We start from the raw sequence: 13955 nt of genomic DNA on the forward strand, positions 1-13955 counted from the left end.
CAGAAGACGACCCGGTAAAACCAGAAGACGAACTATTACTACTAGATCCTCCCCATAACCTTTAGTTATATGCAATTCTTTCTTCTCTAGACATTTTTTCTATTTTTAGCTTGGTTGTGGGGAAGAAGATGGTTGTTTGTTTGTTTGATCTAAAAGAAAGAAGAGTAAAACGAAATATGAAAGGTAAGGTCACATGTGATACTTCGATTTTGGTCCACCTACCAATTGATAACACATTTTATCAGATTTTTGTTCACTTTAATTTCCAAGTGACAACACATTGTATCCAAATGTCTATACAAATGTACCCTCAATAATTCCAATTTATGGGCCACCATCCATAATTCCAATGTATGGAATAGTAAAAGGCGCATTGAGATGAACCTATGAACCAGACGGGATGTTACATTCCGTCTCGTTCTAAAAATACCAGACGGGATGTTACATTCCGTCTCGGTATCCCCATACACTATTCCTGTCAGAACTTGTCAGAACCAAACCACCTACAAAAATGAGTGATATTCCATCAAAATTTTCTGTTTCAACCAAGATATAGGAAATGAGTGAAATGCAAGGTCTAGCCTAACCTACGAACTTTTGGAATGAGTGAAATGAGTGAAACGAGTGAAATGAGTGAAACGAATGTGAAATTTTTGTAAACATACGAACTTATACTTTGGAAACATACGAACTTATAATTTTTGAATTTTTTTTGCCATAACCTCATTTGTTTTATTGACATATTCATATCCAAAACCTGGTAATATACTTTGAAAATAATAAATAAGACAAACAACAATCATGAACAACACCCAAGTCTAACACAGAAACTCGGTAAAAAAACTAACTTATAATTTCTAGAAAAATTTGGACATAACCTCCTTTGTTTAATGACATATTCATATCCAAAACTCATCAAAGAAAAACCTGCTAATAAAAAATTCGTTACAAACAACAATCCCAAACGCCATAAGACAAGTAATGGCGCACAGTTATTACAAACTACAATAAAATATCTATTGAAACCTGCTCCCCCTACGAGAAGGCTCGGTCGAAGAGCTCTCCCCCCTACGTCATTGTCGCCTCTCTGGTTGAGGTTGAGCTTGAGGTGTGGCACTTCCAGCATTCTCCAACTCTTGCACACGTCTCTGAAGTTGCAAAGTGAGATTTCGCTCTTCTTGTAAGTACTCAAAACTGCGACGAGAGGACTCCATGAAGGACGCACACATGGCATAACTGAGAGAGCTGTAGTTAAGGAGTTCCAACCTTACTTCATCCTGTTTAACAAAACAAATGCATGTTAGGGGTTATAGTGAATAATAATAATAACAAATCATGAATAAATTCAAATCATACTAACCTCGGCTAACTGCTCAAACTGTACTGACAAATCTGCTACCAATGCGGCATCTATTGGTGGAATATGTATGCTCATATCTTACCCCTGAGAAGTAATCATGCTCTAGTGCCAAAGGTTATCCTCATCAAATATCTGTGGAGTTCTTTGCGGCATCTGAATATAATGAGACACCCTGGGCTGTGACTGTGGCAACTCCACTCCTTCTGGAAAATGAATGTCGGGCCTCAATGCTTTTGAAGTAACTCCTTCAAAATTGGTGCCCCGGTATAACACACCTAGCAAGAGACCTCGACCAACCCTCTTCTGATACAAGTCATAGTCTCCCGTAAAAATAAAAGCTGATGCGTCTGGCTAATCATTTGGGTTTGATCTATAGTGTGAAAGAGCAACAGGAAGAATATCAGAGGCTGTCATATCTATGGGTGGTGAGTAAGGTATAACAATCTCTCCATATACTTGCCGCCAACATCTGTCCCCAAGGCACCATGCAATTACTGACCCTATAATTATCATTCGCTGTTGAGAAAGAAACCTTGCTCTATGACACATATAGAATAGTCTACGGTACTCAGTGTTCTTTGGAACATCTGGAATATCCGCATAAGGGGTCTGAAATATGAAGGACTCGGCCCAGGGTTGCCATTCAATTCGGGTAGCTCCTAAAAGCTCAATCTGCTGACGAGTGTTATGAATATTATGGGATAGATCCCCATACCCCCTCTGCCTATGATGAAGCCCCCATGCTTGAATACGTGGAATCAGGTCATGAGTCTCATCCTCTTCCAACCTCTTCAACACAGGATGTATCACACGAAAATGTTCGTACCACAAATACTAAATCAATATATATATATATATATATATATATATATATATATATATATATATATATATATATATATATATATAAAACATGTCAACATTAATAATTAGATAAATAAATTAAATGAAATAATAATTTAATAAATAAGACTTACCGGTATAATCCAAACAAAGCCGCACAAATTTCCTTTAGCGGTTTTTGTCTCAACTGCAAGGTCTAGCTAGCGGTAAAGGTATGCCAAGATGGATTGACCCCAGTCATAATCCCATATCCTCTCTACGTCTGAGACAACGATCATCCACCCGATACGTAAATAGCAATCAACATATCTAAATAATACTGCACCAACAAAGTAGAAGAGGAAAGCACATACATATTCGTGGATCGACTCCTCACCAATATGATAGTCTTTCGGCTTCTTCTTGAGTCTATTTAAATATCTCGAAGTAAACCAACTCATACTTATAGCTCCTCTTTTAAACTGCTCAGCCGATAATCTCAAAAACCCGTCTTCCTCATCATCTTCAACCAAATCAAAACCTTCAAAGAAACTCATCGCCGTAGTAAAAACCTCTAAATTTTCATCAAAAGAAACGACATCTCCATAACCAATTGGGATACCCGTGAGCATTGTGAAATCAAGAGGGGTAATCCCAAGCTCACCCCATGGGAAATGGAATTTGTGGGTAGTTTGCCACCACCGCTCAACTATCCCAAACAACAACGCTTGATCATTTTGTCCCAAATTAGAATTCAAAAAGTTTCCAAATGGTGTGGCGGCTATAATATAATATTGGTTACCGTGACAAAATTAGGATCCGTTTTTTTTCATATAACGCCACCATGACACAACATTTGAAAGTGCACAACGCACTTTCCATAGGTGTACTTTCTACATTCAACCAACGCGCAATACGATATAATTACAACTAATTTTTTTAAAAAAACAATGCGACAAATTCAAACTAATTACACAACAACAAACTTGATATAAACTAACATAAATAATAATAATTAACATAAAAAAAATATAAAACTTATTTGAGACTCCGCCACTCGATTTGCTACGTGTCGGATTGATGTTGATGCTAATGGTGAGTGTTTCTCGATTTCACAACGTGGTGGAAAATTGAACCCAAATTCAATTTCGTCCTCCTTGCCCACATTTTGCATTCTTGACGACGATCCTTTTTACCCATTTTTTTTGGATATTTTGACATTTCCAAACCATCGGGAATGCTCTTCATGTGGTGAGGTTGGTGGGGATGCATGGGGGGTGAAGAAGTTATTAGGAATGGAAGTTTGTGATAAAAGGTTGTTAATGGAGGCTAGAAAATCGCAATGGAGGCTGGGAAGAAAGTGAAAATGGAGCATGTTCGCGTCTGTTTATATTGAGTCATCAGACGGGATGTTACATTCCGTCTCAATCAAAAACCTCCAGACGGAATCTAACATTCCGTCCGAGATATTTTATTCATATTTGTATTACATAACTTTCACCTTGTGTTTGGACATTCTGTAGAGGATCTCTTAACTATTAAGTCTGTATCCAAACTTCCTTCACTCTATACAACCACAAGAAGAAAAGATTGTCTTTACAACTTGTACCAAACCCTCAAATCTAGTACCCACTTACCAGTATAATCACTATTCCATTAACTTATTAACAACTTCCTCAAAGAAATTGCAACTGCCACGCAAGCTAATAAAGGAGGAGGAAGAGGTAGACCATTCCCCAAAGAGGAAGAAGCAGCAGCAGCCTGAGGTGTCGTGTGACGGTTTACTGCTCTTTCAAGACAAATATGATCATCGACTGCTTTACATCTCCAACCCCATTACTTCCCAATTCCAAGCTCATCTTTTACGTTCTTCTCACTGGGCATTGGTTCGCGATACTCGGACTGTTCCTGTTGGAAAATACAAGGTGATTGGAATCAATGGTTGCGCCCGAATCGAGTCTCTTACTCTGGGTGATGGTGATGCTACTACAGCCACCTCTTGTCACAGGTAGATGGATTTGTATGCCTCGTCATTGTTACTCATCTTAAACTGCAGATGTTTCCTTGACGGTCCATCCTCCTCCTTTTAGCAGCTTTGTGTCCGGAGACATTTGCCTTGTTGCTGACAAAGGTTCTTCTGACATGTCGGACCTCATCAAGGTTCTAGTACACTGTGGCGATGAGCTATTGTTATATGACTTGAAGACCCAGGAGCTGAGGCAAATCGGTTATCTAAGTAAGGACGAGAAGCTGACTAGATCCTACTTCTTCCATTCCCAAACCCTTGCTAGTTGTAGTTGAGTATTATGTATTGTGCATCTTAGGCTTATTTTCTGTGTTGTACCTATGAGATAATTTATATGAAGTCATTTGTATTAGCTAAAAAAGTTATTCTCCTGTTTAAGCAACTCCTAAATCTTTAAAATCATTTTTTTGTTATTAGCATCTAATTGTTGTTTGTGGGCTGTGTTCCCTATTATATATGATATAATTACTTATAAGTATTAGATATATAAGTATGGTCTAGAAGTTTCTCTGTAACAAACATGTTCTAGAAGTTTGTCTGTAACAAACAAAGTCAGAGTTAGTTATCTGAGTCAAGGTTGTTAGGCAGTTAGAATTCAGTTAGAAGTTTGTTATTCTGTTGTTATCAGTGTATATAAATACAACATGTAATTCATTATGAAAATAATGAGGCTTCTTCAGTAGATCCACAATATATTTAGTCTGAGAAACAATCATTTTGTCTTTTGTTCTGAAGATTTCCAAGCCAAGAAAATAACTTAAATTTCCTAGATCTTTCATTGTAAACTTTTCTGATAAAGCATTTATTACCTTCTAACAATGTGTTGAAGAAGTTCCTGTGATAATTATATCATCTACATACACTAAGATATATGTAATGATTCCTTGTAGTTGTTGTACAAAGAGTGAGTTATCTGCTCTTGAAAGTTCAAATCCCATAGATAATAGGACATCCATTAAAGAAGAGTACCAGATTCGTGGCACCTGCTTCAGTCCATAGAGTGACTTCTGAAGTTTACAAACAAAGTCTGGTCTATCCTTGTCTATGAAACCTGGTGGTTGTGCCATATACACCTCCTCTTTAAGTGTTCCATGCAAGAATGCATTACTGACATCAAGTTGCTTGATGCTCCAATCATTATGCACTGCAATTGTTAAGATTAATCTTATAGTAGCAGCTTTAGCAACTGGACTGAAAGTCTTTGTGTAGTTCACCCCTTCTTGTTGACTGTAACCTTTAGCCACAAGTCTTGCCTTGAATTTGTCAATGTCACCATTAGCCTTTTGTTTAAGTCGGAATAACCATTTGTTTCCTATAATTACTTGATTAGTATAAGGTACTAAAATCCAAGTATTTGTCTTATGTAGAGCATTGAACTCCTCTTGCATTGCTTTCCTCCGCCATCTTTAACAAACTTGACTGAAACATGTAGGAACCTCGGTAATGGTGTTGATGTTGTGTTGACTGAATAACATGCCGGAAGTGGATGTTTGGTAGCACAACATGAGACAATAATCTTCTTTTTCACAACTCCACATTTTCCTCTTGTGTTCATGACATGAGAGTTAAGATTGTTATCTTGAGGATTTTGAATAACCGGTTGTTCAATAATAGATTGATGATGTGAAGGGTTTGAAGTTGTGATAGAAGGAGTATTTGAATTGGATGAGATATCAATTGACACATCAGGAGTGATTGAGTTATGATGTGAAGGAGTCTTAGATGATGAGATTGAGGTAGTAGTGTTATGAGGACTTGTAGCAGGAGAAGTAGAAGTGTGTTGAGTGATATGTGCTGGTAAATGTTCTGAAGAAGTAGGATGTGAAAGAGTAGTATTTGGATTTAAAGATGAGTGAAAGATGTCAAAAGGAAGATTAACAAAATTTGAATCTGAAGATGCAGGTTTTGATGAAACACTTTTTGAAATGGTTTTGAAAGGGAAGTTAGTTTCATTAAAAACAACATTTCTGGACACATACACTCTTCCAGTACATGGGTCAAGACATCTATAACCTTTGTGATTTAGACTATAACCAATGAAGATACATTCCTTACTTCTAGCTTGAAACTTATTTGTGGTATATGGTTTTAACCAGGGGTAGCAAGCACAACCATAAGATTTGAGGTAGGTGTAGTTTGGTGGTTTTTTAAACAGTTTTTCATAAGGAGACATGAAGTGGTGTTGTTTAGAAGGAAGTCTATTGATAAGAAAGATGGCAGTTTGAAAGACATTAAGCCAATAGGCATAGGGTATAGAACTTTGACAAAATAAAGTTCTACCAAGGTCTGTTATATGTCTATATTTTCTCTCTACTACTCCCTTTTGTTGTGGAGTATAGGGACAAGAAAATTGGTGAATAATACCAGATTCAAGTAAAAACGTTTCAAAGGAGTCATTGACAAATTCTCCACCAGCATCACTTCTAAATATTTTGATTTTTCTATCCAACAAGTTTTCTATTTGAGATTTATAATGTTTGAACACAGTATAAAAGTCAGACTTGAGATAAAGTGGAAAAATCCAACAATAACTTGTATAGTCATCAACAATACTTGCATAATACTTGAATCCAGAAATAGAAACAAAGGGTGAAGGTCCCCACAAATCTGCATGAAGAAGTTGCAGAGGACCACTCGTTTTTGAACTAGAAAGTTTAAAAGGCAACCTACTACTCTTGCCAAATTAGCAGTTATTACAAAAAGTGTCATGTGACTTTTTATTCAAAGGAAGGTTGAACTGGTGAAGTACTTTGCTGAAGATAGAAGAAGCTGGATGACCGAGCCTTTGGTGCAAGATCACAGGTACTGCTCTCTCTCACCAATGAAGGCTGATGGTGATGGATGAGTGATGGTGAGAGTGATAAGATAGAGGCCATGTTTATGAGGTCCCTGAAAAGGGATCCTCTGTGTTTTGTTGTCCTTTACAATAAAGTGAGATGATGTAAAAGTTAGAGAACAGTCATTGTCTTTTGTAAACTTATGAACTGACCCAGCAAGTTTTGTGAAATTTTTGGGACATGTAAAACATCTTTAAGTAGGAAATTTAAATTTGACTGAGGAGGTTTAAGAAGCATATTACCAGTATTGGCAATATTCAAGCTTGGCCATCTCCTACAATCACTTGATCGATCCATGATATGCATGTGGGAAGCTCAGATTTTAAGTCCGTGCAAATATATGATTTGTTGCTCCAATCGTCAAGATACCAAATGGGGTATTAGACCTTGATGTTGAAGCTTCACTTCTGTTTGCAACCATAGCTTTAAGTCCTTAGTGGAATCTTTCCCTGATAGGCAAAATTCATCCTATCATAACAGTCTATTGCATAGTGTCCAGTTTTCCCACAAATCTGACAAATTGGCATGTTGCCATTATTGAACCCATGACCACTTTGTGATCCATTAGCTGGTCCATAATTTACACCTTTGCTGTTGTCATTTCCATTTCGAGTTACATTGGTCGATAATTTCCTTGATATCCAGTGCTTCTACCTCCATATCTTCCACGGGCATTTCCTCTTCCTCTGTATCCTTGAGTAGAACCACCTCTACTAGTACTTCCTTGATGACCAGAGTAACTATTTTGATTCCAAGTTCCATAGTTATTTCCTCTTCCAGCTGCAAATGCATGTGTAACATTTTCAGTTTGAACCAAGTTAGTATGTTGTTCATGAAGCATTATTTCTTCACTTAGAAGCAGTCCATGTAATTCATCGAGAGTGACATCCTCTTTTCTTGTTCGGATTGATGTACAAAAGGCTTTGTACTCAGCAGGTAATCCAGTAAATATGGCTATTAATAGATCTCTATCATCAACAATAACCCCAAAGCAGCCAGAAAGTTGATCCAGAACTTCTTTAACTTGATATAGAAAATCAGCCATGTTCGATTTCCTTTCTTCAATGATTGTAGCCCCGAGTTTCAAATGAATAATGAGATCTTGAGACAAACGAGAACCTCTTTTCAAGTGTTTCCCACAAATCTTTAGAAGTTTTAGCACCAACCACATACGCAAGCAACCCTTCAGAAATGGTTGCATTCATCCAAATGAGTAAGTTTTGATCCTTCTTGATCCAATCACTATACTCAGGATTGATAGTTTCTGCTCCATTTTCATCAACAACAAACTTCACTGGACATGGTGTATTACCATCAATGAACCCTCCCATAACTTCGAAGAATTGGTAAGAATAATGACTTCCAAAGCACATAATTGTCTTTGGTAAGTTTGATAGTGACTAGATTTCCAATGTTACTGAATGAATAGGTAGTCATCTTGTTTTTGATAATGAATTTGATATAAAATCAATACTAAATGAGTTTTGATTGAATTTGAAATCAAATGCTTGATTTCATCAAATATTTGTGACTATTAATATGAATTTGACGAAACTTATCTTTGAATTGAAGATTGAATCACTTGATAGAAACAAAATGAAGAATAACCGAAGATTCTTGAATACTCATTGAAGAAGAAGCTTGCTTCACCATTAATGGAGCTTTATGCAGAAGAAGAAGACTCGTTATTTTGAGTTTTGAGGATTAGGATATTTTCTTGTCTTTAGACATAACGCTCTGATACCATACTTATATATCTAATAATAAGAAGTTGTCTTTGTAGCTAAATTTTCTACTTTTACGCAACTCCTACACCTTGAAATCCTTTTGTTTTACCAGCTCTCTGTTGCGTTGGGTGTGTGCCTGTGTGGACCTTATTTATGCACTCCAAAATAGTGTTTATGCATGTCATAACCGGTCTGGGTCTGTGCAGTGAGCTAACCGACATACTGTAGTGAGCAGTCACATTTCTGGCAGAATACCTAAAGCATTGCGACAATTCTCTTCCTATTTGTTGTGCCTGCCAAGTTTCGGTGCCAACATTGTTGAATGAAGAAGTGCTAGCTCCAGGTATACATATGTTGCAGAAAGTTTTTCTCTGACATGTAGCAAATTTTCCCAAATCAGTTTTAGTAACTCTGTCGCATTTTGTTGTTTCTTTATTAATTATATTTATTTTGCTTTTCGACTCCCTTCCCTTCATATATTTCACATTCTACAGCTCCCATGCGTATATTAGATTCTATCATCAGGGTTGAACTGTTTTTTTTTTGTTTCTTTGATTAGATGTAGTGAATATTGAGATGTGCACTAAAAACTTTTGCTTCACCTGACTTCTTCCAACTGAAGTGAATTTTAAATTCCCACAATGGCTTCAATCTGCTGAACGATATTGTATAACCATAGCATCTTCTTAATGAGAATGGATTTGCTCACGGCATATAGGGTCAAAAAAGAGGCGGAGTAGCTATACTTGTTAAAACTTTTCTCTTTAAGGTGTACCTACATAGATCATACACATTACACAATTGTTAATTGTCGAACTACGTCCGAGTGACATTGAGAAGACTCACTAAACTGTGATCTTAAAGTAACATGACTAGGTCATTTACATGTCTCAAACCACACGTGTCAAGTCATGACACGTGTATAAAGTGAGTATGGGCTTAACGATATGTGCAGATACTTTTTGGGCTTAAAAGCGTATTTATTATCATGATGGCTATAATAGAAATACACCCATAATATATAAGTTGAGGTCCCCACCCAAACCCTATTCTCGATTCTCATAAGTTTTCCATCCACCGTGAGAAACACAAGAAGGGTTTTGGAGTGGAAGACAACAACGTTCAAATTCTTTATAGGACTTGCTTGATAACGCTATGGGCTTCGGGTATGTCCTATTATTATTCGGTTTTTTTTTATTGATTGACATGTATTCCGGGTATTGGAGAAATCCTCACAATTGGTATCGATTCGCCGACATGTTAGTCATTAAGAAAACATACGGTTTATTTTCTTATACAATTAAAATTAAAATTGAGAAAAATCAGTTTTTTTTTCGGTTTCAACGTTATTGAACCGTCGGATTCCGGCGACCGGATTTTTCTGGGGTCGGGATTTGTGGAGTCAATACTTCATCATCTAAGGATCATATCCAACGGTGGATGATGGGTTTTGATCGCCAGTTATGGTGGGTATCGCCGTCGAAGGTTGAAATCGAAAATTCCCGAAACTGTTTTTTCTGTCAAGTTTGGACTTTTGGATCTCCTTCGGGTTTGGATGTATGGTGCTGAGATTTTCCAGTAATGATCTCTTTATACCATATTTTAAATCCGTACGGTGGCTTATAGTTTTTTATCTCAGATTCATGTCGTTAACTGATGTTAAAAGTGATTAAAAACTCGTTTTTATATTAAATCTGGCGTTTTTAAAATCTATGTATCTCGGAGATGCAGTGTCCAATGGGGCTGAAATTTGGTGTGGTGGGTTGTGTGATGGTCGAGATGATATCTGACGGTCGAAACTTGTTTTGTATCGTTCAGTTGATGGGATTAATGGAGGCAGTTTGGGGTTGGAAAACTATGAAGTTTTTTTTGCACTCTGTTTTTTGAAAGTGACGATGAGTTTCTTTTCTCAAAGTCAACTCACCTGGTGCAAGTGAGTTTTAAAACCGATCCCAACATAAAATTTTTTTTTTTTTTTTTGGTTTTTTTCTTTTAAAGCCCACTAAAAGAGAGATTGTGTTTTATTAAAGTATGCCCCATAGCCCAAAGTCCAACTCGACCCATAAATTAGATTGGGCTTGGGTCTGGCCCATGTATGCAAGGTCTGACTTTGCAAACAAAGTTTGACTTGTGCTGACCGGGTCCGACTCATGCTGACTGGATCTAGTTTGACCCTGTTTTGGGCCTATTTGGTATTTTTTGGGCCCAATTACCTTATTTCAGTTGTATATACCTTGTTTTAAGTCCGTTTTGGGCATATGAATAGTCAAATCGAAGAGTTTTTCGAGCCCAATAAAGTAGATGGACTTAAATTTCAGTTTGATCATGTTTGGATTTCTTAAGTTTGCTATTGGAATTTTCTTTTCTACTATTTTCATGTTAATTAATAGAATTGAATAATAGCATGTTCCAAACATTTTAAAATTAGCAATCTAAACCATGAAATTTGGGTAAGTTCAACGTGATACGCTGCCTAAGTGGCCTCTTTCATGGAAAATTTATTTGGGTTTAATGGTAAAGTTTATTAGATTGTATATAGTTGCATCTTAATCCATGCAAGTAATAATCGGCCCAAAGGAAGTTTACTATTTTGGTCGGATTAGTGACGGTATAAGGTAATTAATATATGTAAAATAATTTTAGGAGTTACTTATGCATTCAATAGTCGGCCCTAAGGAAGGCTTATTGTTTTGCCAAGCCTAATTTTGTTTTACATATGTCGATTAGCCTTATGTGTTTAGAGGAAACCACTTACACGTTAAATGCTTGTCCAAAGACTTGAATTATAACGGTGTGTTAGGTTTCTCATTAAGGTCCCCTACTAAAGTTTTATAAATGTTTTTTATCTTGTCATTTGTCTACTTGATTATTAATTTTCATTTAGACTGATGAATGCATGATAATATTCAAGTTTATTATTGTCAATGCATTATAGTAGATGACATATATAGTAATGTGAGATATCTTTTGTGTTATGCTTCAGTGAATACATCTTCTATATCTGCCAATTTAACTAGTATTCCAGTTCTTACTGGTTCCAACTTTACAAAATGGAAAGAGCATGTTCTAATCGTTCTTGGATGTATGGATTTGGATTATGCATTACGTGTTGATGAGCTTGCTAACCTTAAGGCTGATAGTGGAGCTGAGGAAAAGGCTACCTACGAAAAGTGGGAGCGCTCCAATCGCCTTAGTCTTAGTATAATGAAGCACTCTATTTCTGAAACTTTTCGTGGTGCAATGCCTAAGGAAGAAAATGCCAAGAAATTCCTAAACCAAGTTGCAGACCGATTTGTTGCATCGGAAAAGGTGGAGGCAAGTACGCTCCTTAGCAAACTTGTCACCATGCGGTATACTGGAAAAGGAAATGTTAGAGAGTACATTATGGAAATATCTAATCTTGTTGCCAAAATGAGGGCACTAAAGTTGGAGTTCTCTGATGATCTCCTTGTGCACCTCATTCTTATTTCTCTTCCTGCACAATTTGGTCCCTTTAAGATCAATTATAATACTCAAAGGGAGAAATGGACTCTTAATGAGCTCATTGCTCAGTGTGTGCAAGAAGAGGAAAGGATGAAACAAGAGAAGACTGAAAGTGCTCACTTGGCCACTTCAGGCACTAAGAAAAGAAAATGGAATAATAAGGGTAAAGGAACTGCAGATAATGCGACACCCACAATGAATCAAGAAAAATAAAAGTCGCGAGGCTACTTTACATTACTTTTGTAAGAAACCTGCAGGTCACATTAAGAAAGAATGTCCAAAGTATATAAAGTGGAAAGCAAAGCAAGCAGGTAATGAATTTAGTTTTGTTTGTTCTGAATTAAATCTTGCCGAAGTACCTTCTAATTCTTGGTGGATAGAAACGGGAGCAACTATTCACATTAGTGTTTCCATGCAGGGTTGTCTAAGGAGCCGCAAGCCAAGTGATACCGAAAGGTTCATTTACATGGGTGATGGCAATAAGGCATGTGTTGAGGCCATTGGAGTCTTTAGATTAAAATTAGAGTTTGGTTTTTATTTGGATTTAGATGAGACTGTTTATGTACCGTCTTTTAGACGGAATTTAATTTCTATTTCCTGTTTGGACAAATCCGGTTATACTTGTTCAGTTGGAAAAGGAATATTTAGTCTCTTTCAAAATTCAAATCTTATCGGTCTGTGCTCTTTGATTGATAATCTATACAAGTTAGACTTGGATGCCTCTCACTTAAGGTTAAATGAAACTTTGCATGTTAATAACTATGGTACTAAGTGTAGATTAATTAATGAGAACTCCTCTACATTGTGGCACAAGCGTTTGGGTCATATCTCTAAACAGAGAATTGAAAGGCTTGTGTCAAATGGAGTTCTTGGTGCCCTTGATTTTTCAGACTTTAAAGTTTGTATTGAATGTATAAAGGGTAAACAAACAAATATAAGGAAGTTTGGTGCCAGCAGGAGTTCAAGTGTCTTAGACTTGATATATACCGATATTTGTGGTCCATTTCCTACGGCTTCTTGGAATGGTCAACGGTATTTTATCACGTTTACAGATGACTATTCTCGTTATGGGTATCTATACTTAATTCATGAAAAATCACAGTCACTGGATGTATTTAAGGCCTATAAAGCTGAAGTTGAAAATCAACATTCTAAGAAAATTAAAGCTATCAGATCCGACCGTGGTGGTGAATACTATGGTAGGTATGATGGAAAAGGCCAACATCCAGGACCATTTGCAAGATACTTGGAGGAATGTGGTATCGTTCCTCAATACACCATGCCAGGGACTCCACGTCAAAATGGTGTATCTGAGAGACGAAATCGGACTCTAAAGGACATGGTTAGGAGTATGATTTGTCATTCTACCTTACCAGAGTCTCTTTGGGGTGAAGCCTTAAAGACTGCAGGTTATATCCTTAACCGAGTACCTAGTAAAGCAGTAACTAAAACCCCATATGAATTATGGACTGGAAAGAAACCCAGTATAAGGCATTTACATATTTGGGGTTGTCCAGCTGAGGCTAGGCCATATAGGCCTAATGAAAGAAAACTGGACTCAAGAACAGTTAGTTGCTACTTTATTGGTTATTCGGAAAGGTCAAGGGGTTTCAAGTTTTATTGCCCCTCTTCCAATACCCTAATTGAGACGGATAATGCCAAATTTATTGAAGATGTTGAGGATAGTGGGAGCACACAAC

The 13955-nt window shown here is 36.9% G+C and overlaps 1 protein-coding gene across 1 annotated transcript; it reads left to right on the forward strand.

Annotated features, from left to right (window-relative positions):
* The first annotated feature begins 9806 nt into the window (after positions 1-9806).
* LOC147495496 (uncharacterized) lies at positions 9807-12915 on the forward strand. The gene is made up of 3 exons (XM_086566657.1): positions 9807-9938; positions 11756-12566; positions 12674-12915. Exon 2 carries the CDS (start codon positions 11857-11859, stop codon positions 12466-12468), a length of 612 nt encoding a protein of 203 aa, XP_086422783.1. The 5' UTR covers positions 9807-9938; positions 11756-11856; the 3' UTR covers positions 12469-12566; positions 12674-12915.
* The last annotated feature ends 1040 nt before the right edge of the window (positions 12916-13955 follow it).

The sequence above is a fragment of the Coptis chinensis genome, chromosome 6 (assembly GCF_015680905.1).
Source record: "Coptis chinensis isolate HL-2020 chromosome 6, ASM1568090v1, whole genome shotgun sequence".
Taxonomy (NCBI): domain Eukaryota; kingdom Viridiplantae; phylum Streptophyta; class Magnoliopsida; order Ranunculales; family Ranunculaceae; genus Coptis; species Coptis chinensis.

What these genes read in the sequence shown, in the direction of transcription:
- LOC147495496 (XM_086566657.1), top strand. Translation starts at nt 11,857, where the DNA reads ATGGATTTGGATTATGCATTACGTGTTGATGAGCTTGCTAACCTTAAG.